The sequence below is a fragment of the Silene latifolia genome, chromosome X, assembly GCF_048544455.1.
Source record: "Silene latifolia isolate original U9 population chromosome X, ASM4854445v1, whole genome shotgun sequence".
Taxonomy (NCBI): Eukaryota; Viridiplantae; Streptophyta; class Magnoliopsida; order Caryophyllales; family Caryophyllaceae; genus Silene; species Silene latifolia.
Window position 1 is genome coordinate 1,322,644 of NC_133537.1, and position 17,426 is coordinate 1,340,069.

The 17,426-nt window shown below is 37.3% G+C and overlaps 3 protein-coding genes across 3 annotated transcripts; 2 read left to right on the forward strand and 1 right to left on the reverse strand.

Moving 5' to 3' along the window:
* Positions 1–1,227: 1,227 nt before the first annotated feature.
* Positions 1,228–1,905, forward strand: LOC141622053 (uncharacterized). Its single transcript, XM_074438121.1, has one exon. The coding sequence runs from the start codon at positions 1,228–1,230 to the stop codon at positions 1,903–1,905; it is 678 nt and encodes a 225-aa protein (XP_074294222.1).
* Positions 1,906–10,699: 8,794 nt separating this feature from the next.
* LOC141622081 (uncharacterized) lies at positions 10,700–12,819 on the reverse strand. The gene is made up of 3 exons (XM_074438135.1): positions 12,715–12,819; positions 11,114–12,230; positions 10,700–10,787 (listed from the first exon to the last, which is right to left on the reverse strand). The coding sequence occupies exons 1-3, from the start codon at positions 12,817–12,819 to the stop codon at positions 10,774–10,776; spliced, it is 1,236 nt and encodes a 411-aa protein (XP_074294236.1). The 3' UTR covers positions 10,700–10,773.
* Positions 12,820–14,742: 1,923 nt separating this feature from the next.
* On the forward strand, positions 14,743–16,978 carry LOC141622157 (scarecrow-like protein 15). Its single transcript, XM_074438215.1, has one exon. It carries the CDS (start codon positions 14,888–14,890, stop codon positions 16,631–16,633), a length of 1,746 nt encoding a protein of 581 aa, XP_074294316.1. The 5' UTR covers positions 14,743–14,887; the 3' UTR covers positions 16,634–16,978.
* The last annotated feature ends 448 nt before the right edge of the window (positions 16,979–17,426 follow it).

The window sequence follows — 17,426 nt, forward strand, 5'->3', positions numbered from 1 at the left end:
AAAATGTACGAATATTAACCGATGGTATATAACTATTACATATATTGAAGTAACAATTGTCTGTACTTGGAATTTGGGCTGAATGTGGGAAAAAGATGGTGTATTTCTTGGTATGATATTTGTCCCACATTGAAAAATAATCCAGGAGTGGTGAATATATTATATATAATTTGTAGAATTGTCCCACATCGAAAGATTAATATAATATGGGGTGATTCTATGATTATATATAAAAGACATCATTGTAATTTAGATATTATCCCAAAATCTTTCGAGTCTCTTAAATATTGTCTTAGAGAGCTCTTAAGAGTTTGTATCATTTTCTCCCGAATATGATATAATTTTTTATCTTATATTCAAATGACGATGTTTATAATTTTTATTTATATAAGAACTTATACATTTTATTTGAGAAAAAAATATCGTAAATTTTTTTTAGGAAAATTATATAATTAGATTTGTGGTAAAAATATGTTATCATTGGAGTATATATTTTATATCATTTGCACATATTTTAATTATGATAAAAAAACGTACAAATATTAATAGATAGTATAATATTTGTTCATTATCATATCGGGTTGGATGTCGAATTACGTGCGAAAAATATGGTGTAATTCGTATTTGGATTTGGATGGATATCAAATCTGTAAATTAAATTCAAAGTATATGATCTAATCAAGCCTATGTCCTCAACAATCGTGTACTTTGTATTTGTAAAATTTGGCTTAATAGCTTTGTTATCATGCTATATTTTATGTGTTAACTTAGTACATTGTGAAATGGATTTAGATTTTGGTAACAGTAAATTCGTTTAGCATGTAAATTTTCACGAAATAGACCCCTCTCCGATTCTATGGGTTCTCGTCAAATAATGTATGGAACAATTACATTTTCAACATTGACATCAAAGGATATTGAAGAGATGATGTGTGGGAAGCAAACTTTACCGCGGAGGTAGAAAAAACCCCAAAAAATATCCTCCACCGCCTTAGCTCTTTCCTCTCCTTTTCTCGCTGGCGGCCTCACCGCACCTCCTTAAGTCGCCGGCGAGAGGTTTTTTTTCTCTCTTTCCTCTCTTTTGTGAGTCTTTCCCTCTTTTTCTTTATCAAATCATTGGCTCCGATTGATCGTCCGATCGAATGATCAAAGGAACCACCTGATCCTTTGTTATTAGTGCTTTGGAGTTCTTTGTTTGGGTTTTTCTTGCTTTAGTTTGTTTCGACCATGTCTTCCGAGTCTAGTGTTGATTTTCTTCGATGCTTTGTTTTTGTTCATGGTTGTACTCAGTTGGTGGATGGTGATGCTGATTTTCATAAAGCTCTTTCACAAGTGGATTTTCTCCCTCTATCTAAGATTAATGCCCTTAAAGACTTTGGTAATAATCTTTTTAGACAACATCTGTTTGATTTTGCGGGTGATTGTTACGGTAAGGCATGTCGCCTACCGTGTTCTACTCTCAATGAAAAAATCGATCATGATTTGCAATCGTCTGTTATACTTGCTGTTTCTTTATCACTTAATTTAGTTGCTTGTGCTAATAAGCTTTTCGCGTTTGAAGGAGCTCTATCAATCTGTTCAATGGTTTTAAATTTCTTCCCACACAATGCTAAGGCTCTTTTCAGTTCATCTGTAGCTTTTAGAGGTTTGAATAGATTTACAGAGGCAAAGTGTGCTTTGGAGGCGGCTCGTTTGATAGAACCGCATAATAAGGATATTATTGAAGAGTTGGAGGAAGTTAAAAAATCTCTCGTCTTTAATCAAAACGCTCAGCGAGTTGTCGTGGATTGTTTAGATACAAGTGATGTTCAACAAGGTGAAAAGTTAGTTTCTTCTCCCCGTATACAAGAAGTTGATGTCTTTGCCAAATTCTGCGAGTGGACGCCACAAGTCGTACATCGGTGAAGTCGGATTCTAGAACGATGTTGCATCGTCTTGAATACTATGGTGTTGGATAGTACCGGTTGTGTTAGTAATGAAGTGTGCTGTAACTCAGAAATAAATGTCGATGAGGCTCCTTACTCCAATCAGGATCAAAGGGATGGGCTGTTCACCTTCAAGAAACAAGGTAGAGGTTATTCCAACCTTAGGGTCGATGCCAACTCTTATAAAAACTTGCTTGAAGGTAAGACAATTTATGTTCACCAGCAAAATATTTTAACTACTATGTCAGCGAGTGTTCACAACCTTCCTCAAAAGAAAACTTTGACGGGAACTCCCCATGAAGAATTTTCAAGGGAAGCATTGGTTCCCTCTTCCGGTCCTTCGGCTGAGAAGAACAATATGATTTCAAGTCTTGCGATATAGGATAATGTCGACCTATTGAACAATGAGGCTATATTTCATATTAATAAGAAGAAACGTCTAACGTCCGATTCATATTCTGTTAGCAAGGTTTCCACGACTCAGTTTGAATTTACGGCAGTTAAAGAGCATTTAAGCAAGAAATGTAGCTGCAAGGTGGACTTGACCAATTGTCGAGGTCATATGTCACGGCCTACTGGTTATTTGAAGAAATGATCTTTGGTTTCCGTCGAGCTTTTATCTTCTTTTTGCAGGTACACTAAAAAGGTTGCAGAAGGCAAGGGGAATAAAAGAAAGGACGCTCAAATGATTCAGTTTGATAACCTTTATCATCCACCAGTAAAAAAACGTCATCTACCGTCTTGTTCCTTTCATAGTTTTAACGAGGTTTCATGGGTTTCTAGTAGCTTAGGGCCCTTCAGTGACCCTGTTTTCGTACTCTAGTTGGCAAAGATCGTTCCTTTTATGTTTATAATAGTACACTGTTGTCTAAAAAATATATGGAACAATTCGCGCAAGTCAATATAAATCTATCTATTATCTAATGTGGTTTCAATAGAGCCCGACCTAACACGGCTCGTTATATTAACATGTAGGAGTATATAAAACCATCTTCAAGTGGGTCGGTGACCTTATGTTGGATCACTTTAATAAAACCTTAATTAAATTAGGATTAAGGGGATGATTTTGATGACCTTCAACTACTCAGAGTTAATTGGTGACTTTTAGTTAAGTTGGTGACCTTCAGTTAAGTTGGTGACCTTGTTGGTGACCGGTATGTGACACTCTCTCATTGGTTAGAAACAAAAAAAAAAGGACAACCGTCAAAACAAAGGGAAGATGACTTTTGTTTGAGTATGGTGACCCGGTAGGTGACACTCTCTCTTATTGGCTGAAAAGTGAAAAATGATTTGGTTGGTGACATATGTCGTGACCTTCTGCTTGGGAGAGTAAAAGTGGGTTAAGATAATTAAGGTGTAATTAAGAAGAAAAATATTGGTAACCCGATTAACTTGACTTTCTACTTGAGGATGATCCAATGATCCCCACACTAGAAAAAGACCTTTCATTAGGTTGCGTGCTTATACCTTTTTTTGCATGTAAAAGTTTTTTTTTTAGCATTTTGATCAATAATAAAGACTTAAAAGTATCAAAATTTTGATACATTATTTTATCATATATTTTTGTCATATGGCAAAAATTGAATGATTGACACCTTTCATTTTACTTTATATTTTTTCATCTTCTTCTTTTATGAGTGGGGATTGAAGGGGAGACCTATCTCAAGCCTTTATACATGAATGATTAAGATCAAGAATCTAAGACACTCTCCACAATTATTTTGGCAGTGCTTTGTATGTTTGACATCTTTTGTGTTCTACAAGTTTCTTCCTTTGTCTCGTGTGCCTTTGCTACCTTAACTCCTAAGTATTTGACGTCATCTATTTAAACTAATAAAATTAGGTTGCGAAACTCGTAGCAGCCATCTTTGATGCATACTAGTTTAAGAAGTTGAGTTCGACTTATTAAGATAACTTGACTAAAATATAATTGATCTGAACTAACTGAGCTAAAGTAATAGTTAATTCGTGAAGAGATAAATTGAACTAAACTATATAAAACTGAGCTGAAATTAAGGCAGAAAAAACATACCCTAAATTTCATAGTACCTGCTTAAAATGGACGACCCAAACCTCATGCACTAAATTCGAATTCTATCAAACTTCAAGCAATTAGAATATACCTAAATTTATCTTAAGACATATACTCCGTATCTAATTAAAAATTTTCACAAAAAAATTGGGTGCAGTTCAATTATAAGACAGACAATAATGCTTAGAAATACATTAACTCGATTTCCTAATAAATCTAATTTAACCTTAACCATATCTCTATTAAGACACATTGATTCTTATGCTCTCTTTTTTTAATTTTTATTTACCCTTAGAGGCCGAAAGGCTACTTTTGTTCAATAATGGAACTTGTTTATTTAATCGTATCTTAGACACAACGACGTATTAAAGTTGAAATAACAACTCGTGCATGCACTTTAACAAATATTATTATAACAATTAGCTAATCATGATGATTATATATTTGTTTAACAAGTGATCACACAACTGTGCATGGCACTGTGGTTAGCTACGTACATTCTCTCTGTGCATGATCAGGAATAAGATCTTAAAAGATAGGATTCTTTTATTAATTGAAAGCATGTGTTTACGAAACATGGATTAGTTAATTACACAACTAAGTGTATATTATCCAAGTTTAATACTTCCCTGTTCCCATGTTCCAATTATTTGTTTACCTTTATTTATAATTTTTTTTTAAAGAATATTCTAATCAAATGTAAAAAAAGAAGAAGATTGAAACGGGATAAATTTCAAAGTTTTTAATTAAATTCTCCCTCATTATGTTTAAATTCTACATACCTCGCCACTGTCCATGATCGATCAAAGGATTAAAATTTAAATGAAAAGTTATTGTAATCTAGAGGGAATAATGGTTAGGTAAAGAAAATTAGACCATATACAAACATAGCTCACTCTATTTTAGGCTTTTAGATTAGATTATTCATGCACTTAGCAATTAAATGATTTGATTTAAAATGGTTAAATAATTAGGCAAAGGAAAAGTGTTGTATTAGTAAAAACAGCTAGTCTTGCTTGTGATGAGCTAATCCCGTCACAAGCTTGTGACCTCTCACAAAAAGGGAGAGGGGACAAGGTGGGGCACCCCTCATGTGCTTCCCACTCACCTCTCAATGGGCATTTTGTGAGAGGAAACGGTATCCGTCACAAGCTTGTGACGGATATCGCCCGTCTCCAATGAGATTTTGTGTAGTAAAAAAAAGGTAGGAAGCAACTTGTAAAGCTTTAATTTGTAGTTGTATTAAAGGTGAAATAATGAAAGGAAAGAGGGAGATAGATGTTAAAGGGGTTCTTTATGGATGCATGGTGATACGACCTAAAAATAAAAGCAATATAGAGTTTACTAAAGGATGATTGATACACTTATGGACGAGAACATATTCTCTCTTCATTTCTTGTCGTCCCCAAACACTGGCATTATATGAAAACACTGTACCAGTAAGTTTCACGCTCTTTTCTATCTAGTCGACTCGTCGCAAATGCTCATCACAAAAACTTAATAAATAAGATCGTAGTATGACGTACAACATAACAATTATATTATTCAAATGTTATTTGATCAATAAATCTTAATAATAAGTAAGAAGCATTTTCTACAAAGAATTACCGTATAAAATAATCTTCTACGGAGTATAAAACCATTAGACCAACTACTTGATTGATTTAATTTACACAAAGTCGTATTGAAATTTTCATGTAATTAATTATTTACGTTTTTTGCTCTCCTTTTTACTCAACCGTAGTTCACCTAGAGTACAATACTCTTCTGGAGCGAGTTTACTTAATATGCACGAGGATTTACTTTCGTTGTTCAACCACTTTGTTTCTGATTAGAAGGGCATCTCATATTGGTTTAAAAACCTCATTTGAGAGTGTTTTAAACTTAAAACGATATCTTTCCACACACTATATAATTCATTCGAATAATTATAGTTACAATATATATGTAGCAAGGTCATCAAGACGGTTTTAAGTAAGACCACTTAATAGAAATCGAGAGGGGAGAATTGGATAAGAGTAATCATTGTATTATTGATAATCGTTCGTTCGTGTTTTCACAATTACAATCGTACTGTATTTATAGTACTCGTAAGATCTCCTAATATAGGAAACCATAATAATATCACTTATTTTATTCTGATTACGGTATACTACGATGTGATACCGTAATCTCGTCTAACATCCTCCCTCAAACTCATGGTAATTTGAAAAAAATTCCATGAGTTTGCACACAAATAACAAAAAAAATATGAAGAAAATAATCGGTTTCTTCATTCTTCGATCTTCAAATCTTAGAAGACAATGACATTCTTGTCGAACCTATCAAAAAGAAATTCTTCGAACGGGAACGTCGCAATTTTTCAAACCCGTCAAAATATCAAACGATCAATATTATATTTATTTCTATTACGCCCCCTCACTCGAGTGTCCATTGTGCTCGAAGAGTGGTTAGTGCACAGGCCCCCTCATACCATGTGCTGAATTTCCACTTCGTGAGTTATTGGGGTTGCCATGATTCGAACCCGTGACCTTCGGTCACGCTGGCTCTGATACCATAATAGAAATCGAGAGGGGAGAATTGCATAAGAGTAATCGTTGTATTATTGATAATCGGTGTTCGTGTTTTTACAATTACAATCGTACCGTATTTATAGTACTCGTAAGATCTCCTAATATAGAAAACCATAATAATATAACTTATTTTATTCTGATTACGATATATTACGATATGATACCGTAATCTCCTCTAACACCACCACTACTAACTCAAGAAAATATTTGGACAAAATGGCGAAATTTCTGACATGCACGCGCGGCATGGCCTTAGATATCACGGAAGTGGACAATAGAGGTCCCATGTGGGCCCAATGAATGTCATCATTGTCCAATCACAGTAATCTTTTATGTCATTCGATCAACTTTTGATCTTGACTTTGTTTAGTGCATGGTCTTCGTCAATCATTCATTATAAAGAGATCGATTCTCTGATATTAGGCATGATGCAATCTGCTGTCTGCATGCACCAAACTACGATTACCTCAGGATCCTAGTCGTATGCTCGTATATAATGTGTTTGGTAATATAAGAACAGTTGGTCTGGCTTCATACGAGCCCTTTTAGTCTGAAGTAATAAAACGGAATTTTAGTATTGAGGAAAACGGAACTTTATCAGTTACACTATTTCTCGCTTTAGTTAATTAAACTATTCATTTTATTTAATCGTCTTATCATGAATGGTACGAGTTGGGAAAAAATTGTCAATTAATAACAAACAATTAAAGGGTCACGAAAAACATATAAAATGGTACGAAAGAATGGTCTCTCAATAACTTAGTGGGAGACCGTCTCTCCTAAATTTTAGAGCCAAGGGAAATGGTTGCCGAAACTTTTGAAGTTTATAATTGTCCAAGAGTCATGTGTTTTAATTTATAAAGCGCAGCATAATTTGTCTGCCTAATTCTAGATTAAGAGAAAGTCGTTCTCAAAGGGAATTTGTAGACGACTGCAACACCCTTGATTTATGGCTGGTACTTAACCAAGAGATGTCACGTTTATTATTAGTCAAGATTTGGTTAATGAAAGTTATGAAAACACTAATCAATCATGATCAAGTATGATGAACATGATGAAGAATGGTGAGAAAGATGAAGATATGAATAGAAGATTTTAGAGAGAGGAACGAGAGAGAGAAATGTGTAGAAGAGAGAAAAATGATTCTTGTATTATGATGTTGTAGTTTACAGAATTACATTGTTCAAGTATATATAACAAATTCTGTTATGCTCTTAACTAACTTCTTCAACAACTTTGTAACAAACTTTCTAGCTTTGACTTCTTGACTTTCTATACATCCTATATTCCTATAATCCCCCCTCAAGCTGGACTGCCTTGATGAAGATGAAGGCCAAGCTTGAACGAGAAAGCTCTATGTTCAGCAGCTCCCAAAGGCTTCGTCATAATATCGCCTAGTGCTTGCATCTTGACATGTCTTTGTTTTGATGAGCCCGTCTTGTTGCTTGTCTCTTACAAAGTGGCAGTCAACATTAAGGTGCTTAGTACGCTCGTGAAAAACAGGATGCAAGGCAATATGTTCAGCAGCACGGTTATCACAATATAGAGGAATAGGTAGTGGTACTTGCACTTTGAATTCAGCTAATAACCTCTCAATCCAAACAATCTCACTTGTTGTATACGACATGTCATGGTATTCGATTCAAAGAGTTGATTTCTTGACATCGCTTTGCTTCTTAGTCTTCCATGAGACCAAACTTTTACCCAAGAAGATGCAATATCCACTCAGAGAACGACAACTAAAAGCGCATTTAGCCCAACAAGATCTCGAATAAGCCCGAGATCCGGTTGTCTTTGCAGATGAATAAAAGAGACCGGTGTGACAGACCTTTTAGATACTTAACAATATGTACTTTATGACTGATAGTGTTCTTGTCTAGGTTGAGAAACAAACGCTTAAGTGTTGTACGCTATAGGAAATGTCCGCCCGGTCATATTCGATAAAGCGGTCTTCCTATGAGCCTCCTATATGGTTCTCGGATCATCTAGGAGAGTCCCTTTGACAAGAGAGAGTTTTAAGCCTTTCTGCATAGGAAAAGCAACAGGTTTACAATCTTCCAAACCAACATCCTTGATGATATCAAGGATGTACTTCCTTTGATTAATCATGATCCCACTTGAATTTCTAGCAACCTCTAGCCCTAAGAAATATCTTATTGGACCTAGATCTTTAATAGTGAATTTGGCATGCAAACTTTCCTTGAGAACAATGATATCCTCTAGCTTATCACCAGTGATTAGAACATCATCAACATAGACTAGTACTTGCTATAAATCTTCCCGTTATAGCATCTGCTCGTGTAAACAAGGAATAATCCCCGCTTTGATCGAATATAGCCTGCATTTGTTAAAAATTTTGTGAGTTCTAAATTCCATTGACGTGAAGCTTGCTTGAGTCCATATAGGGACCTTTTTAGTCTGCAAACCTGTCCTTTCTTCGCTTTAGAATACCCTTGTGGAGGCAACATATACACTTCTTCATCTAAGAATCCATGAAGAAATGCATTGTTGATGTCCAATTGATGTAAAGGCCACTGTTTTATGGCAGCCAATGCCATAAAAACCCTTACAGTAGCAAATTTTGCAACAGGACTAAAAGTATATTTGTAATCTTTATCTTTTATTTGATTATAACCCTTGGCCACAAGTCTTGCCTTATAGCGTTCAACTGTGCCATCAGGCTTATGCTTCACCTTATAGACCCATTTACATCCTATAGCTTTCTTATTAGGAGGTAAATTGGTCAATTCCCATGTCTCATTCTTTTCTAATGCCTGAATTTCGTCAGTCATTGCATCAATCCAGTGCTTATCAGTCATAGCTTGCTTATAAGAGCTTGGTTCAAGTTGTTCTACAACATTACACAAGGATAAAATATAGTCCTTGTCTAGCATATTCAGTTCATTTATGACCTGAATATGTAATGCTGTGGACTTGGGAAGGGTATATTTGTACCCATTTAATAAAACTGAGGGCTTCCTCAGTCTAGTAGATGTTCTAACAGCCTCTGTGACAGGTGGGTCTATGACAGGTGCATCAGTCATAATTTCAGACTCAGACAGTAGAAGTCTCAACTGCTGTATCAGTGGACTCAACTGTCATTTCTGTAACAGGTGCATTAGAAGACTGAGTAACAGTCTGAGGTCCTGATGTAACAGGATCAGAAAAATTGAGCAATTCTGATGAAATAACATCAGTTACTAAAGGCAAAGAAGTTGATGAAGATGGAATCTTGTAAGGAAAAATATTTTCCTGAAAGATCACATCTCTATTTGTGAAAATTATTCTCCTTTCAAGGTCATACAGTTTATATCCTTTTTGACCATATGGATAGCCAATAAACATACATCTCCTGGCACGAGGGGCAAACTTATCCCTGAGGGTTATAGGTGGGGTGGCAAAACACTGACAACCAAAAACCCTTAGCTCTTCAAGGTCAGGAACAGTATGATATAGCATCTCATGAGGAGATTTCCAGTCAAGAATAGGAGTAGGCATTTTATTAATGAGGTATGTAGCAGTTAGTAAACATTCTCCCCAGAAACTGTTAGGAACATTAGACTGAATCTTAAGAGCTCTAGCAGTATCCAAAAGGTGTCGATGTTTACGTTCTACTCTACCATTTTGCTGAGGCCTACCAACAATACTCTTTTGATGAATAATCCCTTTATCTAAAAAAAACTGAGAGCATTGCACCTGAAAAAACTCAGTTCCATTATCAGAGCGTATAATCTTAACCTGTTTATGAAACTGTGTTTCTGCAAATGCAATGAACTGCTTGATCAATTTTGGTACTTGAGTCTTATTTTGGATCAAAAATGTCCAGGTTGTCCTAGAATAATCATCTAATACTGTTAGAAAGGAAGTTGCTCCAGTAATAGATGAGGTCTTATAGGGCCCCCAAACATCTAAATGTAACAATTCAAAACAAGCTTTAGCATGAGACAAACTTCTAGGAAAAGGCAATTGATGATGTTTGGCCATTACACAAATGTCACATGAGAAATTCTGTACATTTTTTACAAATTTATTCATATGCTGCATCTTACTAAAAGATGAGTGACCAACTCTAGAATGAAAAAGAGCAACATCAACTGGCTTCACAGTAGAACCAGGATTAGCATTACATTGATTCATAGTACTAGAACTAAAAACAACACTATTGGAGCTTTTATTAAGTTGCAGCAGTCCAACATCCAGTTTGTAGAGATCTCCATGCCTCTTAGCCACAGCAATAAGCTTTTTAGTGGAATGGTCCTAGAATAAACATTGATTTTTACAAAATAAGACATTTAAACCAGTTGATGTGATTAATTTACCAACTGACAACAAGTTATGTCTAAAATCTGGAATATGAAACACATTATGCAAGGTTAAGTTCTCAGTCAATTTAGCATTGCCTATGGTGTGCACATATTTGACTGTACCATCAGGTAACCCAACAGAAATAGGATGCACTAAATGTCTAACATTCTGTAATAAAGACAATTCAGAAGTCATATGATCAGACGCCCCTGTGTCAATAATCCAAACTGATTTAGCAGATAGATTTTGAGCAGTAAAGACATGAGAGAATGACATACCAGCAAAATTGACAGAAGACTTCAGAATAGAATCAGAATGATTAGCATTAGAAGCATCATTAATAGACTGTAAAACCTGCTGAGTGACTGAATTGATTATGTTCTGAATCATATCAGAAGGAAACTGATGATGCACAAATTCAGGAACAGACTGAGAAGAAGGATCTGGAACAGCAGATGGTTCATGAAATGGAGTAACTGCTTCATACTGTGAATCTTGATCAGAAAATAACAAATCAGCATGATTAGCAGAAGATTGAGGATGCATACGAGGAGTCTGGACAGGAGCCTTTCCCTTGTTTTTCTTAGCAAGAAAAGCCTTATACTTATAGCAATGTTCCTGAATGTGTCCCTTAATCTTGCAAAAAGTGCAAGTCTTGAGCTTATAACAATCCTCAATAACATGTCCATCCCTGTTGCAGTGCGTACAATGCTTGAAACCTTCAGCATCTGGATCTTCCTTAGAGCGTTTTTGCGGACCCTGAGAATCAGATACTGAGGAATGATGCCTCTTCTTAGCAGCATAAGCAGCAGAACCAGCAAACACATCACCAGAAGCATCATTGATGTGTTTCTGCTTCTCAATTTTCTGTAGTAACCCCAAAGCTTTGTTGATGGGAGGAAGTGGTTCCATGGACAAAAGAGTGGTCTGAACGTGTTCGTATCCAGCATTAAGACCCATAAGCAGTTGAATGAGCTTGGCATGTGCTTCTCTATCAAGCAAACGTTTAAGCAACTGACACGAACACTTGGACATAACACCACATGTACACTGTGGAATAGGATCAAGATTATCCACGATCTCCCATAAACACTTGAGCTTGCTATAATATTCAATCAGTGTAGAATTATCCTGACTAACATTGCTAAGGTCTTTCTTTAAATCATAGAGCTCCAGAGCATTAAGCTGGCCATATCGCTCAATGATCTCGGACCAAAGTGCCTTGGAAGAAGAAGCATATTGAAGATTCTCACGCAAATTCTTTTCCAGAGAATTCAAGATCCATCTGAGCACAAGAAGATCCACACGAACCCACTGATTGTATTTTTTGTCCGTCTTAGGAGGTGCAGCAACTTCACCAGTGATGAAACCAGTCTTATTTTTGGAGAAGAGAGACTGACAACATCACGCGCCATTGAATGAAGTTAGAACCATCAAACAACCGAGCGAAAGAAGTTGTAAGTTTGGGTCCGGTCGAGGGAGATAGGAAGAGAGGATCATCAAGCAAGGAGTAGTAACTAGTTTCAGAAGAATCACCCATATTTGCAGTAAAAATTAGAGAAATGATGAAACAGAATCAGAGATTCGTACAAACAGAAGAAAGAAATCTTTGATTGGAACAAAGATTATGAAGAAAAAAGAAACGCGGAAGCAAAAACTTATGATTTTGGATCGAATTTTGAAGCTGATACCATATGAAAACACTAATCAATCATGATCAAGTATGATGAACATGATGAAGAATGGTGAGAAAGATGAAGATATGAATAGAAGATTTTAGAGAGAGGAACGAGAGAGAGAAATGTGTAGAAGAGAGAAAAATGATTCTTGTATTATGATGTTGTAGTTTACAGAATTACATTGTTCAAGTATATATAACAAATTCTGTTATGCTCTTAACTAACTTCTTCAACAACTTTGTAACAAACTTTCTAGCTTTGACTTCTTGACTTTCTATACATCCTATATTCCTATAAAAGTACATAGTTAGAATAACAAAATTAAGTTATTGTTTAATTATATCAACATAAACAGGCGATTGAAGCAATGAATGTCTAACATAAAGTTTAAACCATGACAATCCGATTAAATCTTGACACAACTCTAGCTCTACATGTTGACGATATCGTTGCAAACAACACTACAGGGTTATGTTCCGAGATGGCAATTGGAAAATTTGATTTAATGTAAGGCTTCGTTTTTGGGTTATGCATACATATGATTAATTAGACGCAAAATTAGTGTATGTAGAAGTTGAAGATATTAGAAGCAGTACTACACAATGATCTCACTGTACCATGTCGCAGTACTACACAATGATCTCACTATACCATATCGCTGTACATCCTAATTAGGGATGGCAATGGGTAGGGTCTGGGTAGAGTCCGTCTAGACCTGGACCCGGACCCGAGATTTTCCCTTTGGACCCGGACCCGACCCAGACCCGCAAGGGTCTAAAATTTGAGGACCCATACCCGGACCCTATGGGTAAGGGTAGGGTCTGGGTCTACCCGCGGATCCGAGTTTCAGCCACTTTAGATTAACAGCTATTGGGTCTATAATATTAAAAAAAAAATTCATACTACTTTAACATTATGAGTTTATTAATTTCTATTGTACACTACCAAATCCAATATACATACCAAAGAGATTAAGAAAGACAAACAAGACCTAAATTAATTTTACATCCAAATACATGTGAAAGAATCAAACTCGGAACCCAAAAATCAACCGTACTTGATAGCCGTCTCCATCTGACCGTCGATGGCTGTCGTTAATGGTGGTTGTCGGTCACCGCCGAGAGGTGGTTGCCAGTCGCGTATAAGTGCTGTGGTGGTGGTTTTCTTGTGTCACTGGTGGAGTGGTGGTATTGTCAGAAGAGTTTGGTTGGGTTTTATCACCTTATGGGAAGAGGGAAGAGAAAGGAGTGGGGATCCTCTGTCCCATTTGGTGTCCCAATCTGTGTGCCACTCCAATCACCTTCTAACACATCAACAAATAAATATAATTATTGCAATATTTTATTTTGCAACAAGTGATGTGTCAGAAGGTGATTGGAGTGACACACAAATTGGGACACAAAAGTGGGACAGAGGATCCTTACTGAAGAGGAAGAGACTTTAGTTGGGTTTCTACGGTCTGTCAGTATGAATTCAGAGAAGTTGTGATTTTTTTTTTTATTTTTTTTTTAATAAAGGGTCTAAGGGTCGGGTATGGGTCTCATAACTTAGACCCGGACCCGGACCCGAAATATTTTCTTAAGACCCATACCCGACCCCTACCCATTGGGTATGAAAAAATGAGATCCATACCCGATTCATTAGGGTCCGACCCTCAGGGTCTGGTTCGGGTCCCCGACCCACTGCCATCCCTAATCCTAATCAATGAGAAAATTGAAAAGAGACGATATTTCTTAGAACAACAATCTCAATAAACCATCGAGATGTCCTCTTATTGATTATAGTGTAGGATGATATGATATATTATACGAGTATACCTAATAATCATGATTATAGCCATGTACGAGTAAATCACCACTCCTTCCATCCCAGTCAATAATTTATACTTACTTTACTTTTTCCTTATAAAACAAAACAAATATAAATCATTCACAGAAACAGAGAAAAATCGAAAATAGTTTATTAAATAAAATAAATGTAAATCATTCACAGGAACTGAGGAATTACGGAGTAGCAAACAAAATAGTCCTTCTAGTTATTGAAAGATAAGTCCACAAACACAACACAAAACAACCAAAAAAGGAGAGGTCTTGGGAGTGGAAGGGGAATATCATGGAAAGCAAAAGTTAGAAAGACCCAATAACAAAAGGCTTGGCTTTGAAGCCTTCAATTTTTCTCAAGATAAAAAAGACAGAGCCTTTTTCCACTAGAGACAGCCTTACATATGTCAAGTATGTGTATATATGATCTTTACTAGCCTACCTTTCATATCATACCCACCACCATTTTCCCTACTCCTTTTTTTCCTCTTAAAAACAAGTAAACCCAAACTACAAGCAAAGCAACTCCCTTTACATATATACTCATCTAGGAATGAAAGTTCCCATTTCTACCAATCTCAACTGCAATTCCGCCACCACGAAATCGTCCACCACCGCTTTACAAACCCTGAATCCGAACCAGCACAACAGCAACAACAACAACAACAACAACAACAGCAACACCCAGTGTTACGAGCCAAAGTCAGTACTAGACCTCCAAAGGAGTCCTAGTCCGGCTACCAAACCGCCTCCGGAGAGCTCTTACCACCCTCCGAACGCTGACCTGGACAATTTGGACGGTTGGGATTCAATTCTATCAGAACTGGGGCTTAATGATGATAATTACTCTAATCCAAATAATAATAATAATAACAATTCTTCAAAACTATTACTCTCACATATTAACTCATGTTCTGATTCCCAATCCCTTATCACACAACTCTTCCCTGACTTCCCTTCCTCGCAATCATTTGATCATACCTCGTCTCTACCGTCTGATTACTCCTCTTCCTTCCCTGACTTCTCCTATACACCAAATCTAACTTCGAATTTCGGACCCTTCGATCAAAACAACAACAACAACGAAAACGATAATACTAATACTGATAATAATAATAATATTAACACTGGCACCAACTTCGGCCTTGATTTCCTTGACGACCTTTTGCGTGCAGCACAAGCATTCGAGTCTAACGACTCACACCTCCTCCACGTGATATTGTCGCGGCTCAATCAACGACTAAGATCACCCATCGGAAAGCCTCTACAACGTGCCGCCTTCTACTTCAAGGAAGCCTTGCACCACCTCTCCGTCACCGCCGCTGCCACCGCCATCGCCGCCGCCACACCACGGCCGGTGAAACTATCATCATACGACGTCGTTCAGACCATTCGCGCCACTAAGGCGTTCGCTGGAATTTCGCCGATTTCTCTCTTTGCTGCCTTCGCTGCTAATCAAGCCGTATTGGAGGCGGTTGATGGCGCGTCGTGTATCCACATTGTCGACTTCGATATCGGTTTCGGAGGCCATTGGTCGTCGTTCATGCGTGAGCTCGTCGATAAGGCCATTGATGCCGATAATTTGACGTCGATTTTCTTGAGAATTACGGCGATTGTTCCTGAAGAATATGGCGTAGAGAGCAAGCTAGTAAGAGAGAATCTATCACAGTTTGCTATTGAATTAAACCTTAATTTTCAAATCGATTTTGTTCTTATACCAACGTTTGAAATACTGTCATTTAAATCAGTGAAATTCATCGACGGCGAGAAGATCGCGGTGCATCTCTCGCCGTCGGTATTTCACCGCTTCGCAAATAATTCGCGAAGCGGAATTTCAAAATTCGTCGCGGATCTCCGAGCTATATCGCCGAGTGTGATCGTGGTGGTGGATAGAGAGGTCGGAATTGACGTAGGAACGGCGTCGTTTGGGGTGAGTTTCATCGCCGGGATTGAATTCTACACAGGTATGCTGGAATCGCTCGACGTGGCGGCTGCTGGAGGTTTCATCGGCGGCGGTGATTGTGTGAGGAAAATCGAGACGTATGTGCTTCGACCGAGGATAATGGCGGTGGTGAAAGCAGCAGGGAGAACGGCAGGACGGCGAAATTCGGCTTGGCGAGAAGCATTTAATGTGGCGGGAATGAGGGTTGTAGGGTTTAGTCAGTTTGCTGATTTTCAAGCTGAGTGTTTACTTCGTAGGGCACAGATTGGAGGCTTCCACGTGGCGAAACGTCACGGGGAGATGATGTTGTTTTGGCATGATCGGCCACTTGTCGCAACTTCGGCTTGGAAGTGTTAGCGTTTTTCACGCTAATGGAAAATGAGTTGGCGTCAACCTGGTTATATATCTCGTATGTGTAAACAAACATATGCGAGTATTGTTGTGGTTGATTAGTATGTAAATTTACAATTGATAAAATTTTCATATTATGGTTGCGATAAATAAGGTTGTAATCAAGGTGGGTCGAGTAATTGTCATGCATTTTGGTGATCATATTGTAGGCGAGTTGACACTGAAAAGTGAAAACGATAGATCAATGGTCAGATGGTGCTTAGCTTACTTGACTATACAATGTACTGTAAAATTTAGTAGTTGTAAAATGGAATTGATGATCGATCAACTCTTCTCATTGTGCAATTCGTATTAAGATATTGTTTGTACACTCCAAATACGGTAATACCATGTTAGATAGCATACGGAAGAAGAAGGAGATTAATGTTCGTTGGTTAGCTCCTCCGCTCTACTGGTTAGTGTTGAATATCGATGGAGCCTCGAAGGGCAATCCGGGCCCTTCAGGAGACAGGAGCTGGGGGGATTTTTCGGGATTTGTCGGGAAATACCATAGAAGCCTTTCCTGAACGTTTAGGTGAGGCAACTGTTACGACTTACGAGGGCCGAGTTGCTGGCTTTACGAAGGGGTTTGATGATTGCATTGGAAAGAGGGATGTCTAAACTCATCATTCAAACGGACTCGAAAATGATTATGACTTTCATGGAGGATGTCTCGAAGGTACAGGCTGCTCATTCGCGCATGTGTAACATTTGCAAATCTTTATAACGGACTCAACATGGAGGGTGGAGATGTGTGAAG

Bases quoted from the DNA above. Each gene is read 5' to 3' on its own strand.
- LOC141622157 (XM_074438215.1), top strand. From the start codon at position 14,888: ATGAAAGTTCCCATTTCTACCAATCTCAACTGCAATTCCGCCACCACG.
- LOC141622053 (XM_074438121.1), top strand. From the start codon at position 1,228: ATGTCTTCCGAGTCTAGTGTTGATTTTCTTCGATGCTTTGTTTTTGTT.
- LOC141622081 (XM_074438135.1), bottom strand. From the start codon at position 12,819: ATGTACTTTTATAGGAATATAGGATGTATAGAAAGTCAAGAAGTCAAA. The intron at 12,231-12,714 runs GTTATATATACT...TGATGTTGTCAG, and splicing joins TTAAGAGCATAACAGAATTT to TCTCTCTTCTCCAAAAATAA.